This window comes from Echiichthys vipera (genome assembly GCF_963691815.1).
Source record: "Echiichthys vipera genome assembly, chromosome: 11".
In the NCBI taxonomy this organism is placed as follows: Eukaryota; Metazoa; Chordata; class Actinopteri; order Perciformes; family Trachinidae; genus Echiichthys; species Echiichthys vipera.
In genome coordinates, this window is record NC_139836.1 from 19,161,730 (window position 1) to 19,183,672 (window position 21,943).

The window sequence follows — 21,943 nt, forward strand, 5'->3', positions numbered from 1 at the left end:
TGTTACATTTATCCATGTCCCCCTCTTTCTACTTTTCACCCACGTTACAAACATGTGGGGAGAGTGAGGCCATTTTATATTTCCATATAAAAAGCCCCATAATTATAGGGGGTATGAAGACGGTTGTTCCCCTTATCAGGGGAAATGATAAGGGAGTACCAGGCCCTGTGAAAGAACAGAGTCCATTTTGATATAATTGGCAGTGGAATTATTTATGACATTAATTGCCACATTATCGACTGGCTGTCAGCTACTGTGTCAGTCTGTCCATCTTTCTTAGGAGAAAGAGCCAGCTCAGCCTGGTGCCCACTGACAAGCTAATTACTCCAGCACAACCCTGAATGACAAATGTTACTCATCTAAGACCGTGCCCGGAAATAAGGGCCACTTTCCCCTCTCCTTCAGCTTCTCTGGATCAAGTGAGACGGCAGTGTGCTGCCAAATGTCTTCAGGTGCAGGGGGGAAATACTTTGTATGTCAGACAGATAGGTATTGAGAGCTTTCTTGAGCTAGGGGGACAGTTAAATCTAAATCTCACCCCATCCTGTTTGCTGCTCTGCTATCAGTGGCCAGTTGTCACTCATAACGACAAGTCTCTTTTTTCTCCCTCTGCATCCTTGTAAATTTGCATTAGCTCATGCCAATCAGTCATCAGGCTGTGGGCTGATACGTAGTGACTGGATTGGTCCTAAGTTCCTTTGACAGTGAGTCACACACTAGTGTGCCTTTTGGGGAGGTGAATTGTGCTGTGCCATTAATGTAATATTGAGCTCAGAGATTATACAGCAAACAAATACATTTTAACTAACCAAAATCAGAAAATATTGTCACAATATTTGTAAAAATATACTTCATACAGTACATAGATTTACTTACTTAATCTTTACCATTGTGTACTAACAAGACAGATGTGTCCACAACCAAAACAGGATTATAATTGGTGTGTAATATGAAATAAAATTACAATTCAGTTTTCAAATGTCGAGTATTTGGTTTTATTGCGTTTACGCTGTCACATTTACATTTTATGTTTAAGATATTACAAAGGAAAGGCAACAATAGCAAAAATTACCTCCAGCTGTGGTTTACTCAAGCATGGAAACAGAAAATATGTAGGTACAGAGTTATACCTAGTAGAGGAGCCTTCAGGGCCACTATAGCTGAATGTCACTGATCTGCTCTGATAAAGTGGCATGCCATTTGTTCAGCCAGAAGTTCCCAGGGAGCAGCAGCAGTGACGGAGCTGAGGGTCAAGGAGGGCATTGCCTACAGGTAGATGGCTGTGGCTCACACCTTAATTAATCTACTGTCCATGATGCCAGGCTTCCCATTCATCCACTCACATGCACAAAGGCGCACGTCAAGCATATGTCAACCGGCTCTGGCACTCCCCGCCCATCCCATAATGTAGTTTGTGTTGGTGTGGCAGCTCAGGATGCGTCCCTGACGAGGATAGGAAGTGACACACACCAAACCCAGTGTGTCCCCTAGCCAGCTCCGGTGGCTCGGGGCCTGTCAATTCCAGCTCTGTCAGTGGCACTGGCTCAATGGCAGTGCCTGTGACACATGTCACAAAGTTTTAAATGTCTGCTCTTTTCAGCAGGATGGCTGAGCGCGTGCCGCAGCCAGGGGAAGGATGACATTTTGTGTAGTGCGGGGGGAACTTGTTGTGGCTCCCCTCTTCCTACCTCCTCCAGCTGTCAGCCCCAGTTTCCTCTGAGCATATCAAAACACAGACAAATAAACCTTGTCATTTTGAAACGCCGGCACTAGTGACCAGGCTCCTGAACAGCATGTCAGCTGGAATATGGTCACACAGTCCTGTAGGAAGTGGTGTATAAGCCCAAGCATGCATGAATACTCTCTCATACACACTCACAATCTTTAAGCTAATAGAAACAAGAAATAAACAGACATTGTCAACAAATATTGCACAAGGCTATCTCTGACCTTTCCTTCATCTGTCTGTGGATGATTGACACGTGGGACTGACGCTCAACGAGCTCCTTTCAAATCCCAAATCCAGCAAGCCTCTCCTCCTAATCTCATCCCCGGGCTTTATTCAGCTACTTTACCTCTAAAGAAGTAGCTAATCAAGCCTCATGATTTGACCTGAGATGTGTCAGTCAGGGACACTTTTTAACCACTATTGTACTGTAATTATAATGAGAAAAACAAGGCTAATGCTGATTAGCTCTTTTGGCTCAATAGGCTTAATACAAGAAGCAATTATTAATGTTTGATCATCAGGAAAACAGTGTATTGTGGTGGCAGAAGGAATTAATGTGCATCTGCATCAATTTGACAAGAGACACTTGTTAGTTGAACCATTTTAATCACTTGAACACATCCAGCTAATGCAATTAATACAGTTTATCGGATCAACTAACTCACATCAAATTTTCAGATTGAAAGTCCTCATACACTGTTCAAAGATGCCAGCACTTTACCTTACAGTAGATGGTTATAATACGGCATTAAAATTCAGAATAAACACATAAGTGCAATGTAAAACCACGGTGATTATAAAAGCATTATAAAATGTAAACATTTAAAAAACTGAGTATTTGAACACGACAACTGTAGAGACAATATTCCATTAGATGCAATTTTCTGGAGACGATGTCTTTTACTTTGTTTGCAAGCATCACAATGCAATGCAAATAATGAAGGGGACATTTCAGTATGATGGTTGAAGACACAGCGGGAGAAAAAAAACTAAACAATATGATTAAATGGCATCATCATACATAACGATATAACTGGAATGCATACTTGGTTACAACTATGTACTTCATCAAAGCTGGTATTGGAATGTTTTTGACAATAAAATATTGACATTTCTCCACATGTGCTAACATATACAGACTTGCAACAGAAAGCGACTGACTCACTGCTCAGATATTTTTTTTGGACTTTCTTTTCTTTTCGAAGTGACACAAATACTGTATAAAATCCATTCAATAAAATGAATTCAAACAAAAGAAGGAAAAGCATTCTGCCACCAACTAAAAAAGATAGACTGATCATGCCTCAGGTTTGGATTCAAAATCTTAAACCTTGTTCTGTCAAACCCTTTTCAATGTTTTAAACAGCAGTCATGTGTGTTTGTGTGTGTGTGTGTGTGCATGTGTATGTCTGTGCAAGAGAGAAAGAGATTGGGAGATATGAGTCCATGTCAGGTCTCAGGTGTGTGACCGTCACCCCTTTCACCCTTGATTAGTGGCAGTAGTGGACAGGTGATCCATCATGGCTGTCAAAGAAAAGGGGATGCAATTGGCTGGTTGTGTTAGTCATTGACTGTGTGCAAGAGAGCAAAGGAAAAAGAGAGAGATTGTCCTTGCATGAGAGTGTGTGTATGTGTGTGTGTGTGTGTGTGTGTGTGTGAGTCTGTTGCTGATGCTTAGAGGTAATCATGTCAGTGGAGTGTCATCTCTGATTCTAAGTGGAGGACGACGTAACTATGGGCCGGGAATATGAACTTTAAAAAAAACAAACATCCCCTTTATATGACAAAATGGTTGATGAATCTGATGACGTTTAAATATTTTTTCCAGTGGGAGATCAGGTGGTTCAAATATCACCTGTGGTTTTCATAAATAAGTGATTGATTTGATCCCCTTTCCTTCTGTTAACATCCCTTGTCACTCATGTCCCACTCATGACCAGCCGTCCATCAGAGTTGGTCGTTTCGGATGAATCTGTTGCCTTCTGAGTGCTTACCATAGTAGACGTAGCGACACTTGGCGAATACCCCTGAAAAGAGTGAGAGAGTGTAAGGTGAATTGTGCATCATGTTTGTAGTTTTAAAAGTAAATAAGAAATATTAGAAAAAAATAAGAGAAAAATAATCAATAGTCCCTTTCACACATGCATATGGGCTCCAGAGCTGTACATGGGGAAAAAAAGCCATTGTACCAGATCACAGATGGACATTATCCTACTAGCTCCATATAGGCCATTTATATGAGTGGGAATGTCTGAGTGAATAGAGCATTATCCGGAGAATTTGCAGTGAGTGAATGGCCATGTTCTATCATGTGGCTGCCGTGGGACCAGAAGAAAACAAACGAAGAAGAAGGGTGATTTACACAAAGACCATGTGACCGCGTGTAATCCGTGCACAACCTGACCAAGAATATCAAAGCCAGGTCTTTACCTACTCTGTAAAGTGTCCTGAGATAACTTCTGTTATGATTTGGCACTATAAATAAAATTGAATTGAATTGAAAATTGAATAGTAGAAACAAGCACAGCTAAGGTGATAGAATATGAAAATGATAATAATTATGGTGGCAAACATGATCAATGATGAGTAGCGGCAATAGCCGCTACGATACAGCAAGACATACCACATACAGCGAGACATACCCAATGCGGGTTTCAAGACATTCAAAACAAGGCGTATCATTTTATGAGGTAGTAACTGTATTCCATGTGTTAGCTAGAACTGTTAGACACAGGCAATATGTTTCAGTGAGAGATGTTCAATGTAAACAAAACCGTGTTTGTTTACTACTGTAGAAAAACTCCACAGGATAGCTTTAAATGGCAGTACTGAACTGTAGGGGATGGAAGGTGTTGCTGGAAAAGGATGAGCATCTTGTTCGAGAGAATGACCAGTGTGGCCCCGGGGCAGAGTCCTGACAGTAAGAAGCTCACAGCCACCAAAGTTAAAATACACTGACCCATCACAGCAAGCAGTTGTTCAATTATCAGCAGGCATTTCATTTGCATATGTGCATTTAAAAGTCTAATAAAACCCACTAGATAACAGATCACTTTTGGAGTTGAGAAGTAAGACTACTACTAAGAATTTGCATATATGATACACTGTTTTTTTACAGTGTAAGTTAAGCAAAAGTAAGCTAATTTTATAGAAATTATTTAACAAGGAACTAAAACATTGAAGCCAGATGCTCGGTATGCAGCTCAGAGGATCAATCCAAGATGGCTGGCAGTGCTTTCTTGTTGTAATAATGCCACAGAGAGAGAGGGAGAGGGCTGCCCAGAGCTCTGTGACGGGTCTGCTCTGACTCTGATGTCACAGCGCTCCCACTGCCACTTGATGAATGTGGTGGGCTGCGGCAAGGTGTCACCTCTCACCAAATGAGGCAAGGACAAGTGGCATTAGTGCTGTCAATGATCCTCTGACAGCAGAACAGATACAGCTTTCGCCAGGCTTTTTAAATAGACATCAAGTGTATTATAAGAGGCGAGGGGGGGGGGGGCCTGAGACAGGGCAGAAAAGGAGAGACTTATGGGAGAGGCGGTGTCGCAGAGGGATGAGGAGTGCTCCGAGCGCTAAGTCCAATCACATAATCCAAAGAGACATTGTCAAGGGCGGGGGGAGAATGGCAACTAAGTGACAGAAAGCAGAGACGGGGACAGAGATACTGGTGCCATATTAGTGCCAAGCATATTCTGATGCCACCCTCAATTCTAACTAAACCTGACACATCCCTCTCGTTCCCCCACTCTCTCTGACTCTTCAAAGTAGGCTCTACCAAGTCGCATACACACACATGCGCACGTATACAGTACACAGACGTACACACAAAACGCACACACCAGTCCCTTGCAGCATTAGTGGGTGTTCTGTCAGGCGGAGGAGCAGTACAGCAGCAGCAGCAGCAGAAGAAGCAGAAGCAGAAGCAGCAGCAGCAGTAGCAGCAGCAGCAGCCCACAGGCCTGAGGACAAGATCAGTCAATCTAAATCTGGACTTTGTAGTGGAGCAGTGCTCATTTCCCCTCATAGCCCAGCTACTTGAGGTGATCCAAACACTGAAGTGTGAGGAGCTGTCACCTCCGATAAAATCCGGGACCAGCTCCATGCCTGCCTGTTCCCCCGGTGTGCGAGTGGTACATATACATGTGTGTGCATGTGTGCCCCTCTGACAGTGGGGTGGTTGGGTGGGGGGGTGGGGCGGTTGGGTTGAATTCCAGCTGCAATGATTCGCCTGTGGATGTAGGTGCCACGGCTGGAGACTGGGCTTGACACCACAGGGCTAGGGGTGTCTCACAGCACTCTGATCACATGGGCGCTGGGGCCTTTCACATATTCACAGCTTACCCGGCAAGAAACTCACTCTCTCCAGGAGTGGGGCCCTTAAAGAGATTACCCACTGAGGTACCAGAACCAAGACTCCGATAAGACATTACCTAGAGGGGATATATTTGTAGGTTGCAATGAAAGCCTTTCAGAGATAGCCTTCACAGATGAAGGAACTAAAGCTAAAGGCCCCTCAAGCCTTCACACTCTGCAGAGCTCGTCACTAGCCCTTGGGGACGGGAAAGGATTGGAGGAAACACATTCTGAGATTCTCCAGCACCAATAAGGAAGGTCTGCCAATGTGTGACCTGTAACTCCCCAACAGCACTTTAAACAAAAAGCTATATATGTGATCAAAGGAGGAGAGGAAGAGTAAATTAGGGGAAAGAGCAATAACAAGAACAGGGATGAGGTCTGTTTCCCAGTGAGTGAAAAAGTGCCAGAATGTGTCTCTAAATTTTCGGCGCAACCTCTGGATACATTTCCGCACTACATTAAGCAGTGTGTTTTGTGCATAAACACATTCCAGTTTGCTGTGTTCCCTTCACAGTAAGAACTTGCTATTATTACGAGAGAAACCAGGAGAAAGATGGGGTGGTTGGAGACACAGAAGGGAATAACTAAGCCAAACTCACTCTTACATAACGCCTTCTGAGGCCCCGTTCACGCCTGTGGGGTTCCGCCTGATGAACGGATACTTAATAACAAGTGGTACAGTGCCAAACCCAGCAGTCTGTATTATCCTCTGTGTATCCTCAGCCATGGATGAGCACACTTGAATCAACACCCACACTCTCAACCATATACACATTATCACAAACCCATACACACTTTTATCTCATGCACACAAACACAGCACACAGTGAGAACAGTGGGGGCGGCCATTAAAGTGACAGATTAACAAAGTGATGTGGAGGCTACTGTTTCCATCATGCCCTGGTGGAGGAACAATCAGGCCTTTGTTCTGCATATGTCACATGGCACCTTGTTGTTTTTAAGGGGAGAAGCTAACCCTCTTGTCTTTATTAAAAAGCAGTGCAGTCTGTATCTTGTATCTCCCTCTTGGTGTAAGTTCATCGTCAGACAGTCTGGTCTTTTCAGAGCTGATTACCCAAAGCATGTGTCCTCTCTATGGGGGCTTGATGGCCCATTCTGCCACAGTGTGAGTAAGCCAGCTGTACGAAGCCGCCTATGTACTGTTCTCAAACATCAATTCAACACATATGGTAACAGAAGTTGTTTTCACCCTTTCTTGTGAATGTATTATATTTCTATATAGTAGTATAAGTATAAGGCCACTAAACAAATCCCTGCAGACAACTGATGACTCAAGTTCTGGGTTTACACGTCATTGAACAATACAGTCTCAGTCAGTTCCTGAGATTTCAAGGTGTCTAGCTGCAGCAGTCCAGCTTCCGCTCTTGGTTATGACGGACATACTCCAACTGAACTGTCTCCTGGGTATCTAAGCAGATCTATATCTCCTAAAAATGTGTTTTCACAAGATACTTTGTGCCTTAGTTTTCAAGGACTCTTAATTATCAAAACACTTTACAATTAAGTAGAAAGACTGCCTTAATTTCCTCCTGTTAAACTTTCACACTATGAACTTTCAACTTTCTACTTTAAAGTAGAAAGTTCATAGTGTGAAAGTTCATATGAATAAAATATTGATTAACAGTAAGTTAGATCATAAGCATAGAAACCGTACGGAAGATAGGCTGTAGGGATTAGAGTTCTTCTACCCAACTTGAAACTGACATATGTGGGTACGGGCTGGGTTCAGGTCTCAGGTTTAGCCTTGTGCTAACAGAGTTGTGACATGGCACATCAACACAGCATATCAAACATATAATATATCGCTAATATATTCATCTGAGTGCAGTTCTAGATTCAGAATTACTATTCCACTTGATCCCTCACCAAATAGCCAATCTCCCCTAATATAGCCACCCAGTAATATCTTTTATATACCTTTTCATAAATCAATAATGACTGTGGAGATACACACATGTTTCTGACTTAACATATGTTTCTCCTTGACAGCTGAGGGAATGCTCTAAGAAAAAGTCAAGGAACAGTTTCAGTGTAGTAATAACAATACTAATGACAACATTAACAACAACAACAACAACAGTAATGCCTTCTGGCAGTGTGTATTAGTACCGGCAAGGCAGTGACATTGAGATACTGTTAGCACTGTAATTTCTTACAATTGGATATTGTGGAGATCCCACAGTTAATTCATGTACTGCACCTAAAACAACAGAAAAATGTATGGTGAAAACATGGTTAAGGTTATTAATAAATACCATAACTAGGGCATCTGTTTGTGATTCCAAGCCATATTAAGTCCACCCATAGCATGGTTCAAAACTCTGCATTTAATCAGCCGACATACAACTGTGCATGCATGCCCTCACACACGCACACACACTTACAAGAGAGAGAGAGAGAGAGAGTCAGAGGGCGGAGGAAGATGGAGTTGGTTTAATGATTGTTCCCTGCATAAAATCAGCTTGACTCTTTTCAAGGGCCATCAATATGTCACAGAAAGACACATCCGACGGATGTAGCTTTTAACATCAAGGTTATCTATTCTTGGCATGAATCCACTCCCTCCACTCCTAGGCTTGTACTGTCTCTTTTTCATATCTATCCTCCCCTCTCCTCTCAACTGCTTCCACTCTGTCTTTCTCTTTCCCTACACTCTGCACTCTCATATTTGTTCTCTTTGATTCCTCTCTTTCACCCTCTGTATTTTTCTTTCTGTCCCACCCTCTAGTTTGGCCACTTAGCTAACAATTCCATCAGTGCTGCCATCCATTAGGGGGGAAAAAATGAGAAAAAAAAGCCAATTAACAAGGCAATTACACTTTCTGTATTATCTCTGAGGGCTGAAATAACACCGTTGGGCAGGTGGGGGATGGGGTCAGATGGAGCTGGGGGCAAGCATCCATAAGAATTGGTGTGAGAGTGACTTATGAGCTTGGGGCGTAGGCTGCTGTGAGCCAGGGCTATTATTGTGGACACAATCCATCTCCGGCTGTCCTTTTATCAGTTCAGCCCAACTTCATGAGATGGAGTCGCCACCTCCTCTCTATAGGGAGGCCTGCAGATAGATAACCCCCCTGCGTCCCATAAACCAACAGCCAGTGGACTGTGATTCAACCCACTGAGATGCGGGCTGGCACACACAGCACATTGCCACAGAGAGAAAATATATTGTTTCACTTAGTATTGGTATGTGGGATATGTGTGCCAGTATGCGAAGGTTTGCTAATTTGTATTTTTTCATGAATGTACCTGAAAAATATTTCCACAGTCTCTCATCATATATGGGAATATGCATTTGCTCTTTGCTTGCATTCACATGATGGTGGATGCCAATCAAATACCCAACAAAATACTTTTTGTGACTAAAGCTGGGTTCAATTGGGCCAAAAAAAAGCCAGCATGAATGGAATGTTTATGCAGCACATATTCGCTCCACAAGTGTTCTTCCATGTGCCATCCAGCTGCTTCTTAACAGTAAAATGTGCTGTAGAAACACAGCAAGCAAAGGGACACCCAATGTTTCCTAAGTGTTGTCTTTGTTGTCAATGTTGACATTCTGATGTACTTTTCCTCCTTCAGGATCAGCTTAATTGTCCAATTTCCAGTTTGTTACTGAATGTGCAGTACTGCTGATTTAAAAAATAGCCACCCACTGTGCATTTTTGTGTAGTATATCACTGTAATCCTCGTGTATTGAGCTGAGAAAGCCAGGCTCTGCTCTATGTGAACATAACTTAATTGGAAGAAGAATCTCTCTCTCGGTCTGTCTATCTGTTCTATTACTGTATTGAAAAATTTCAGTCACTTGATTAACCAAATTTATTATTTTTTCTGTTGTAATGTAGATTTCTTCTTTCACTGAACACAGCATGCAATAATGTTTTGTGATGGAAGATTATCATTTATACATTTTAATACTATAATCAATTAAATATTAAACGTGATTTATCATTTTAAACAGTGACCTAGAATTATGCTTCTTCCGTCATGCTGACTATTGTTTTTAACATACATACGTTTGTTTTATGCAAGTTGCTATCCGTTTCTATAGCATAAAAAGAGAGGACTGGTGTATTTTGGGCATGAAATGAACAATAATGAGCTCACTGTCAAAGATTGACTAGAAACTGCAAAAAACTGTAAACACAAATTACATATTGAACAATAAATGGACAAAGATTACAGTATATACAGTATATATACTGTGTGTGTGTGTGTGTGTTTGTTAGTATGTGTGTGTGTGTGTGTGTGTGTGTGTGTGTGTGTGTGTGTGTGTGTGTGTGTGTGTGTGTGTGTGTGTGTGTGTAAAAGAAAGCAGTACTGAAAAAATGGAGCAAGAAGGAAAGTCACTTAGGTAAAACATATTGATGGTATCAACATAAAGACCATCTTATGATCATTTTTATCATGCATAATTCTCATAAAAGGAATGAAGGCTTAATATGACATACTGAAACTAAACCCATTCTTACTCCATTTTTACTCTAATAATGGACTCCTCTGTCAATTAGTTATTAACTATTCTAACAGCTGAGGTGTCACCCGTCTGTCTTGGCTCTCGAACAAAACTCCTGCATGCAACTTTGAAAATTAAATAGACATTTGTCCTCTCCCAATAAAAACATTTTTAGTCCATCAAACATAAATAGCTGTCATTATGATGCATGCCCGGGGCTCAGGCCTTCCCTGTTCCCCTCCTGGCTGTTTACTGCAGCCAAACAACTGCAGCGCCTGCATGTTCTCAACTTCAGCGTATTGATTAAACTTTTAAATAGCTGCCATATAACCCTGGGACATCAGGAAGATTAATTTGCGTCAATGTTCATCTGTAATTCATTAGCCATTTATACTCTCCACATCCACACAGGCTATCAGGGAAATGCGCCCCATTTTTCACCCAGGCAGAAACTGGGGAGAAGGCAGAGAGAAAGAGGGATGGTAGGAGGGCAGGACAGACACAAAAGTGGGAGTTATAAGAGAAGTACTCTAACGAGCCAAGAGTAAATAGCAAGGCGTGCAGGACAGTAAAACATCCTGCATAAATACCATAAAATATACCCTTATAATCAGTACATTGAGCCATTTCATAGAAATATATAAGGACAGGAAACTATTTGCTATAGGTTTATGAATTTATTATAATTTGCAGTCATAGAGTGCTGCCTGAATGGTAAAATGGTAAATGGACTTGTACTTCTATAGCGCCTTTCTAGTCATCTGACTACTCAAGGCGCTTCACAGTGTCTGTCACATTCACCCATTCACACAGACATTCACACTGATGGCAGTGGACATCTACATACCATCTAATCTGATCTAACCATTCACACCACATTTACACACCCATGCGCAGCACGGGGAGCAATTCAGGGTTCAGTGTCTTGCCCAAGGACACTTCGACATGTGGACCAGGGGGAGATGGGGATTGAACCACCAATCTCTCGAACAGAGGACGACCCACTCTGCCAACAAGCCACAGCTTAGAGTCCTAAAACCTGGAAATGAGTTAGCATTTTTGCACTGGTTTCCTCGTCTCAATGGCTTTTTGGTGTGAATTTTAAAGCTTTTACGTGTCTTTAAAAAAGGCAGTTGCTAACAAGTGGCTACATGAGACTACAGAGGTTATCAAACATCATAATACTGAACATGCAAAATCATTCGGAAGCTAGTGCCTAGCCTTTTTGTTTTTGGTGGTTGCATTTATGCTTCAAAAATAAAAACAAAGCGGTGATCACTTATGAAGATGATTTTGCTGAACAAAAACATAAGTATCATGAACTTTTGTTCACCACGTATGCGCTTATTATCTGCAACAATCAACAAGTCAATGGAAAAATCAGAGCGGCTTTTTAGCGAGGCTAACTTTCTGGTTGAAATACGTCATCCCTGCAACACTATAGTTTTGGCTTAACAAGGCCCCATAGTATATACAGTATATATGCCTTTCCATCTCACTGGAGAAAGACAGCATAAGTGTTGCTCTCTCTGCTGACATTTCATGAGGCTCTGACGTCAGACTTTCCAAATACTTCACTGCCACGTATATACTTCCTGTCAGTCAGTCTGTCAGTCAGTGGTTAGCCTGTCACCCATTCAAACATCATGTTCCTCCCCCACAGTATATATATACACTAACATACAAGGTATGCAAACACATTCTTGAGCTTTAATTTATTGTGATGCATTGTTTTTTGCATCCACTGTTGAAGCAAGACATTTAGAGACGTGTGATAGAGAATTTGTGGTTGGGAGACAGAATTGAAAGATTTGCTATTGCCACAGGCTGATAGGCTGTCAGGGGGAGGATGCTGGGTCATGGCTCAACCAGCTCGATACCAGGTTGATTATACCACATGATTCTCCTTAAAGTGGAACCCTAACAAACTGCGTATGTTTTTAAATGCTTCAGGAACTGAGAGCTACTGTTATAGAAGGTACTTGTCATGTCAGGTCAATATTGAGAAATTAAAAAGAGACGTGTCAATAAAGTAAAGAATAAAACAGAATAATTAATGAGAAGGATGGCATACTGTATGTATCAGTTATGTTTGGAGCTTATCTGCAACATTGGTTCCTGTCTGAAAAGTGACACTCCATCACTGGCAGTTCACTAAATGGCTATAATCAAACACTTTAAATTGAGGATGGCATTATTCATTGATGGGTGAATTACAGTTATAACCAGATAAATGACTATCAGTCTTTGTACTTCCAACTTATGAGGATGAGAAGGAAATTGAATTCTGGGGCACATAAATTTTGACTGAAGAAAGAGATTACCGTTGTGTGTGTTTTTGCGTGTGTGTGTCTGTGTGTATGTGTGTGTGTGTGTGTGTGTGTGTGTGTGGGGGGGGGGGGGGTGGGGTCTAATGAAAAAAGAATGGCAAAATTAATTTCAATGACATTTATTCCACAAGGAGCCAGGAGAGAACACTGGTTAAAGTAGCTCTGGAGTCGGGAGATAAGAAAAGGGTTGTTTAAGGCGGGGGGAATGAGACAGTTTACAAAAACTTAAGTCCCCTTGAAGCGCCTTTCTCAAGGCATCCCCTACCATCCAGCCAACTCAGCGACAACACTTTGCATACAAAAACTTCTGTCCTGTAAGCACATTAATGACAATGTGGTTATTTACTGCTAAAGTTATTGAAAGGGTTCGTCTACCCTTAAGGGCACATGAAACCACTAATGATGGCAGTAATCATAAGCGCTCATTTTCTCTGTCAACATGTGGATCACAAATCACCGCACATGCACACCACACAGCCTGACACTGATCGATTGTGTTCTTCATTAAACCCAGGGTTTCTAATTAAAAGAAAAGCACAGATAAGTGGTTCAAACCTCTGACTGAAATAGAAAGAAAAAGTGAAAAACGCAATTAGAGGTTTGGCTGTGTTCGGTAATGGTGCCGTTAATAAGAGCGGCTGGTGAGTCACTCAATGAAGGTTTAATCACTGGGACAGGATTCAATAACAAAAGAGCATAATATTAATCACCAGAGAGTGATAACTTCACTGTTCATCTCTTTGACATTGGAGGAAGGGATGAATTAATGATGCTCTCCATCCGAACACATTAAATAATAATTATCAGGCAAAACAGCATGAAAGGGACTGCATAATGAACCCCATTGTCAGGTCAATTACAACCACATAAAACTGTTCAAAGGGAAGTAGCTTGTTACTAGATAGCCATACCAGAAAGGACAGCAGTGGCTTTATCAGTGGAAGGTGCTGGGTGACCTATTCCCTCTGATTTCAGGGCATTAAAATGTGTTGAGGAGTTGAAATACAGTTTATACTTAGAGGGCACCCAAACTCTGCCTAACTGAACAAGTCTACTGTAAAAAGCTAGAAGCATTCGGCGAGGAACACATCGAAAATTGGTAAGCAAAAGATAAATGACATGACAATGACAGTGCTTTGCCAGCTGTAAAGCAATGTCAGGCGCTAAGTGCCATGTTAACTAAACTCAACTACACAGACAATGATGGACTTCACGCGTCAGTGGACAAAATGGCACCTCACTACCTGTCAGTGGCAATTTCCATCAAATCTAAGATGGCCAGCAGATTTAGCCACGAGAGGAACTGCTGCTTGAGTTTTACACACGCAATGGATAATAAAAGTGCATAATTGTGCTGAAGTTTCTGTCTTCGTCACACCATAAAACGGTTGTTTCATAAAGCTCTTGCCTTTCACTCAGGCCGCATCAGGCTGTCCTCTAACGTTCTCTTTTTGAGCTAGACATCAATTACCGCATGGCTGCTAACACTCTGAGACACTCTCTTAAACAAACAGCCTGGCAACCTCTAGCGTGACACATATCAATACTAATCTGACGTCTTGTTCCGCAGTCGTTCCCCTCAGACCCTGGCTGGCTGCACCTGCCTGACCGGAGCGCCCTGGGTTGGCTGTACTCCTTCACACTTCCTTCCCCCGTAGACATCAAACACTTATTACTCCCCATCCTGGCCCTGCTAACTGACTGGCCTGTCTGGGACACACAGGGACCCCATTATTAGAGTCATTTCAGTGCCCATCCTGACGCCTGTTAGGCAGTTCTCTACCTGGGGCTCCTGCTCCCTGCCTGCCCGACTGAGTGCCTGGCCAGCCAAACAGTGATTGGACATGACATGGTGACAGAAAACAGGGGATAAGGGCAATAGAAATAAAAGAACAGAAATGGCAGAGAGGCGGACAGAGACGGCAGAGAGAGGAAGGTGGGTATGTTAGCCAGGGCCCTTGTGGCGTAGGGTGTGCCCATCAACACGGATGAGCGTTAGCCAAGAGCTGCATGTCACAATGATGGAGGAGCTGGATCAGTCACATCAGAGCTTCATCTGACTGGAAGATATCAATCTCCTGCCCTAATCCAATAGGACATAGTAAAATATCCTTTAACATGTCTCTGCCACCCTGGCTTTGTGTGTCCCCCTGCTTCTGCCTACCTCTCACAGCTGAAAATGTGTATAACCTTCATTGTTAGACCTCAATCGACCACAGTCATTTTCACATCCCATTTCCTCTGTCTCTAGCACTGAAAGTCAAATTATGATGGACAAAACAGTACCTTGACATATGGCATTAAGCAGGATTTATGACTACTTGTGGTAAGAAAAAAGAAAAGAAAAAAGAGCAAAGATCTAGGACTGGTAAGCATACAGTATGTTTTGAAACAATGTTTTGAGGAAAATTAACCCAAGTGTGGATGACTTTTTCTTAGTTTGTTTTATTCATGGTGGAGAATCTGGAAGTCATTACAGTGAGTTGACACAGTAGGTGTATTGGTCAAAGCATATATGAATATACATGTGGACATACAATGTGTGTGTAAACTAAATTAAGTAATTGCCACTTGCCTTGAAAATGAATTAAATATTTGATGTATTCATATTCATGGTATATACAGCTTGTATATACATATAGCTTGTATACACATACTTCATGTATATACTGTATATAGCTATCATACTGACTGGCCTGCAGTTGAAATTTAGTTGACTAGCTAATGACACATTCCCAGAAATGTTGATTAATGTGTACAGTGCTTGTAAATATAAACACATTACTAGTTTTTAGCTTTCTGTGATTACTGGTCAAATGATTTCATATAGCTATTAACAGAAAAAAAAGATTATATTGCAATAGGCCAGTAGCATGAAAAGCAACACATATTGTTGAAGTGGTGAAAAGTGTATTCTCTGTGACATCACATACTGCTCAAAATGATGGTTGTGTCAAATTACATGCTGCCATTTCCTTCCAGAATTTAAACTAATGAACCCACAGTAGCCAATCAGGTGTTAGGCAGAGGTGATGATGGGTTTGTGTTTTGTGGAATATTTCATACCCCTCTGGCCTCCCTGTGCCCCATTCAGACAGATGGCTCCTCTGTAACTCTACTTCTCTTAATTAATATGACATATCTCCTGTTCATATGCAGAGAGGGAGGGAGAGGACAGAGAAATGGATGTATGAGGGAATGATTAACTAGGAACCCGTCCCCCCTTGTGAGAAATGATCTTGCCTCCTCTGCTCTCTCAAGTCCTCCCTCCCTCCTCTCTTCATTTCTGTCTCCCTCACTCCCTTGTCTGTGTCTCTCTTTGGCTCACTTCATGTCTTTCTGTACCCTCCCCTCTCTATCTCTTTTGCCTTGTCTCTGTCTCCCTCTCTACTTTCTCCCCCTGCCCCTCTCTTCTCGCCTTTCCTTTCCTTTCCCCCCTGACACTCTCGGACTGTCCCCAGCCCCCTGCACATCTCCTGACAGGTAGAATAATAATGCTCATACATCACTGCCCCGAAAAGTCCAATAACCTAAATCTTCACTTGCCACACACCCCGGGACTCAATTACTTTATTGACATGTAATCTTCATAAGGGGAGAAATATTGAGCATGTAAGGTCAGCCGGTTATGAAGACATATTATCATATTATCTGCATGAGGGTTGTAGGGGCTAGGACCTGACAAAGCTAATTATAATGGTACATGTTTCAGAGCTCAGAGCGTATTATCTGCTTGGCTGCTTGGTTGAGCCACAGCTGAGGTATAGAGGAGAAGGGGATGAGATTTCAAACCTAATAGGGGCTGGATGTCATCTCAGGGCATGGGAATTAATGAAGCCAAATATTATCGACTGCACATCACAGCACTAATATCCTTGATTTGTTCATTGTATTTGTCAGGACTACCTCGCCATAGACTAATGGCTAACAGCATATCACAATACAGGCTGACCAATGAGGCAATTTCCAAAACTGTACAACAACAAAAAAGCGATCCCTTCAAGTATTGTATCAAAAGTGCAAATAAGCTGGTACTGCTGTAGCTTGAGCCGTTCCTCAGCCAAAATGTCACAGTAGGTTAGTGATGGCACGAAGGACAGATGCCCATGGCTGTTTTATCGCTTCTCTCCGAAGGTTATCTTAATATCATCCTTTCAGTTCAGCTATTACAATCTACTGCCCGCTAAATAAAGCAAAACAATAACACAGGCAACCTATTCTACATTAGGCATACCTGTACAAAAAAATATCTATTTATCATTTACCATGAGAAGAAGAAAAACAATTTACACAAGCTTGTTATTTTAACCAGAAAAAACATGGACATGGATCAGAGGGTACACAACAAGCAGTTGGCTAGCCCTGAGCCACTAAAACTCAGGGTCACAGTGTGCAAACAAAGAATCCCCTGCAGGACATGTGAACATTTTCATATCACTTTATCCATTACCATGCCCTCTTCCCCCATCTCCAAATCCTTTGCTCAGAACTGCTCCTGCAGATGATGCCTGAAATGGTGTGGAGCGGTTGGCCAGTGCTGCCAAAGGTTATGTGTTAACACTTGCTAATGGTGTTAAATGGAGAAACATATTTTAGCTTTCTTCCGAGGGTCTCCAGGCACTCAGCACTCCAAAGAAAGGAAATGTTTGTTTACACTGAAATAATTCGTTAAAGTTTTTAAGTTCCTTAATGTCATTTCACTGAACTGAATTATGTTACCCCGCATTTTTTTTATGAAGCAAATATATATATATCAGAAGTACATACCACTAAAGCTCATACTTTCAACAAATACCATATACTGTACACAAATGTATAATCAAATAATTATATTTTTCTGAGCAGATACTGTATGATACAGTTTGATGGCCAACAATTCCGAAGGTTTTCATATTTGTCCTCAGGAAGAGGGATGAAGCAAACAGACTTTTAAATCACAACAATCTGGGATATATTCATGTGTTTGACCAAAATGACTCAGTCAATCCAATCATCTTGCGCTGCAGCGACATAACATGCCTGAAACTATCTGCGAATCAAATTCTGATGATGAAATAACTTGTCCGTTCATATCATCATGACAGAGAAACCTGCTCCGTCTGTTTAAAGTGACTTCGGCAAATCAAAGTGACGGATTAAAAGGTTGTTTTGGACTCGCTAGCATTTTAGTGACCTTGCTCTTTTCATTCTGGTTGAGCTGGAATGTTGATGCCAGTACAAACCATAAAAGACCTGCTACTTCCTTTAACCAAGGCTCCCCTTTATATTATAAGAGATATAAAATGCATGTCAGTTCAACCAAATAGTTCTGACACTCATGTCTGGTTGACCTTAAGACATGTCTGGACAAGTTGACCCGCACATTTGCAACACTGTGTCTATTTGGTGCAGCTTGGACATTGTTCATTCAGTTGGTTGGGGGTGTGAAGTAAATAGAAGCTCAGATCCATAGCACTGGAATCCCAGCGTATAGGGTAATGGTCTTCTCTTCTCTTTACAAGCAGGAAATCCAAACAAGGCTTTCACACAGCCCCATGCAATGAATAATCCAAACGGCACTTAATGTGAGCTATGCTGATACTCTGACAATAGTTTGTGTTCAGACATCACAGCTTAGTGTCTCCCAATTGTATATTGATGCCGAGGCAGTTGACAATAAATCACTGGATTCACCAGTGAGTGAGAAAACAGTTTAGACAATGGCCCAATGGAGCTTACCGTAATTGACAGATGAGTTCAGCTCTTTCCGCCACAATAGCTTTGGAGCATTGAGGGTACCTGGGAATGAGTGTGTCAGTGTCTGTGGGTGTATGAAGTTTTAGTACCAACAATGGTCCAGAGAAACAGTGGTTGTAGTCATGCCTACTTTGCATGTCTGCACTACATATTTGGCACGAGACTTAACATATTTACGCATTAGTGAAAACACAGCCTTTTAGTAATTTAGTAACATCTGCACTGTTGTCTTGAAAAGAACAACTTTTGGCTCAATACTATGTGTCGTCAAACTGACTTAAGAATGTTCACAATGCTTATCCAGGCTCTCAGGAAAATTCCAGGTATCCTAATAGGAACAGTACTATATTACCTAAGAGAGTGCAGCAGCATGTAAGAAAAATCCAGCCCATGGAGAAATCTATTTCATTTCAAATATGATATACTGTATATACAACTGCATTAATCACTATTATTAATGGCTATTGATGCTTTTAAAGCCCAAAATCTCTATAATTGTTTGATGCAACCCATACAACTCCAGATTACAGAATAACAAATTAATTTAGTTTTTGAGGACAATTACAGTTTATTAGAACACAGGTCTTATTTTCATAGTTTTGGCCATCATTATGAATAATAGAAACATTACACTCACCAAATTAATTGCTGGGATCTGGGAAAGTGGCGACCTTGCTACAAAAAGATACAAAAAGTCAGACGCGGTAAGAAACATGGGCAATCAAACTATCATACAGGTTCTAAAAAACCTGGTTGACCAAGCTTTCTTGGGAGGGGAAAATGAGAACAACCAGTTCCCTAAAAGTGCTTTAGATAACCGGGAACATGTTGCTTTGTTTGATAGTCGAATCGCTCATTGCTGAAGATTCCCTGACACCAGCGATTCCTTAGGTGAGTACAATGTTGCCATAACCATTACAAATGTTGACCATAACAAAAAAAGTAAAAGATCAGAAGTTGCCTATTTTTACAAGATGGAAGTCTGCTTTCATTACTTTACAGATAGTTATCAAACGTATGATGCTATATTCTGATACAAAATACAAAAAGGTATATGTGTGAAGCGTATGTAAATACAGTATACTTACATTATGCCATCAGCTTTGGCAGATGAATCTTGTGTCTATGACTTTATTATACATTTATATACATTGTAAACTTTTGTCTCTGTGTGATGTAATACATAGGTAGGCACTGTTTCCATGTGTGCCTGTCTGTTTACACAAACACATTGATCCGTATGTTTGTTTTCATATATACATGGTTAATCAGGGAAGGTAGTTGTTTCAGTGTGTGATCTAACAGCACACAGCTTCATGTAGCTGTGTAAATTATCGCTGGTGACCCCTTTTCTCATTGCACATTAGTGAATTCATGGCATATATAGCTCTGATCATGTCTGAAAGAAAGGGCCAGTGATGTAGCACAGCTGTTAAGTCATCCAGAATGCGTTGTCACACTGCATTATAAACTGTCCACCGGGTGAATTGGAATCTAATTTGTTGGAGCCATTAACCAGACTAGCATTAAGGCATGTTTTCATTTTGAATGATTACTGTGTGAGATCAGTTACCCTAGAATTACATTCTACAGTCTACTCAACAGTCTAATTTATTAAAAACACAATGATTAAGATATATGATCCTACGTAAACCAACAAGAAAAATATATTTAGCTGGTACTGCATCTAATGTTGTTAACTTGCTGTATCATACAATTTAAACTATGAGACATTTTCTATCTGAAGTCTGTGTAGACATCCCTGGAAATACAATAATTACAAAGCTACAAGGACTAATTGAGGTCTGATCCTGTCCCCTGTAGCATGACAAGTTGTCTAGCATCTGCCAGCATGTTAGTAGCTTTTCATCAGAATGGAGGGTAGCGAGCCCCCTCACACAGACAGACTAAGCCTGCTCACTGAGCAATTTGTTTCAAGGGGTACTGACACAAAAAAAATGGTGGACCCAACCTGCTGTACAAAATATCTGAAACCATCTGCCAGTTAAACCCCATCCTAAATTACTATGATGGACTCCCACCTTTTGAAACCATGAAACCTGCTCCAACTTCTTACTGAAAGTATGGCTGGAAAGCACGCACATCTAATTTGACCTGAACCACAACTGCAAATCATGGTGGGAAATGAATAATAATGTAGCTGCGTTAGCCATACCAACATTTCCGAGCTGATTCAAGCAGTACGACCTTTGGTTGATTTATGTTCTTCTACTTTCCTGAGAATGACCAGTGCAACTGGGAAGTAGACCAAAGTCCAAAGCACCAGCAGTGTGTTTTTCCAAGAGCCCTGGGCCTGTCTGGCAGAAACCAATGTCCTTGTCAATTGGTCTGACACGTTTGGAGTAAAAGCTGTATTGCTTCAAATTTGTGTCTGTTTGTCCCTGAGCAAATTTTTGATGGGTGACTTCATATGGCTTTGTATCATCATGAATAACAAAGGTTTGTCTGCAATGGTCACAGACGGTAAAGATTTAGGAGGTTACATATTTTCCTGCTGCTGAGCAAATGGTTCAAAGTTTGTAATCATCATATTTCAGGGGTGATAGATGGAGTTCAAAAGTATGATCGTTCACTTTCAGGCTCAGTGTTCCAACTGCTTCATGCTCATTATAAAGTAATATAAGTGTTCTACAAAAGCTGCAGCATGAGATTCATTTGTGCATTTTCTTTTAAACAACCTCCAGAGATAAAAAATGTTCCATTTGATCTGTGAACTCTTTGTGGCATCATAATGAAATTGCATGGATCACTTCAGTCAAATAAATTCAAGCGTACTTTAAGTCATAAAACATCCCTCATTAAGGCAGGATATCACAGGGAGAAACATTTTACTTTTATACACCTAGTACGACGAACTAACAGACAAAAATCATGAAATGGCTCAGAAGCTGACAGTCCTATCTTTTCACTTTAAGTTTTTGCTGTATACGTCCAACATCAGTTTAAGAACTCAAGACACTCAAGAGACTCTCTCAGCTACATCAAACAGCAAGGTAAAAACAATAGTGTCACTGACATTTCTCCAAACCCAGCACAAACAGAATTATTCACACACTGCGAGCGGAGTGCCATTCGATAACGGAGAGATAATGACACTCGGTGGAAGGCAGCTTTCTCAAAGCAGTTTAGAGCTGGCGCGTCAGAGTTCGGCAGTTAAGCCTGTCATGGAAGTTGAGGAGGTTATCCTGGCATTTTAATCTAGCCTGTTTCTGAAGGGGAAAACGTAGAGGTGATTTCCAGGGTAGTAATAACAAGGACAGGCCTGCCTCCAAAGATGAGCTCTCATCACTT

At 41.4% G+C, this 21,943-nt stretch overlaps 1 protein-coding gene across 1 annotated transcript in view; it reads right to left on the minus strand.

Annotated features, from left to right (window-relative positions):
* Positions 1-2,416: 2,416 nt before the first annotated feature.
* lrmda (leucine rich melanocyte differentiation associated) overlaps positions 2,417-21,943 on the minus strand; it is a 210,639-nt gene continuing 191,112 nt past the window's right edge. The window contains exon 7 of the mRNA XM_083922799.1: positions 2,417-3,756. Within this exon, the coding sequence (XP_083778925.1) occupies positions 3,677-3,756 (80 nt within the window). The 3' untranslated portion in view covers positions 2,417-3,676. The remainder of the gene's footprint in view (positions 3,757-21,943) is intronic.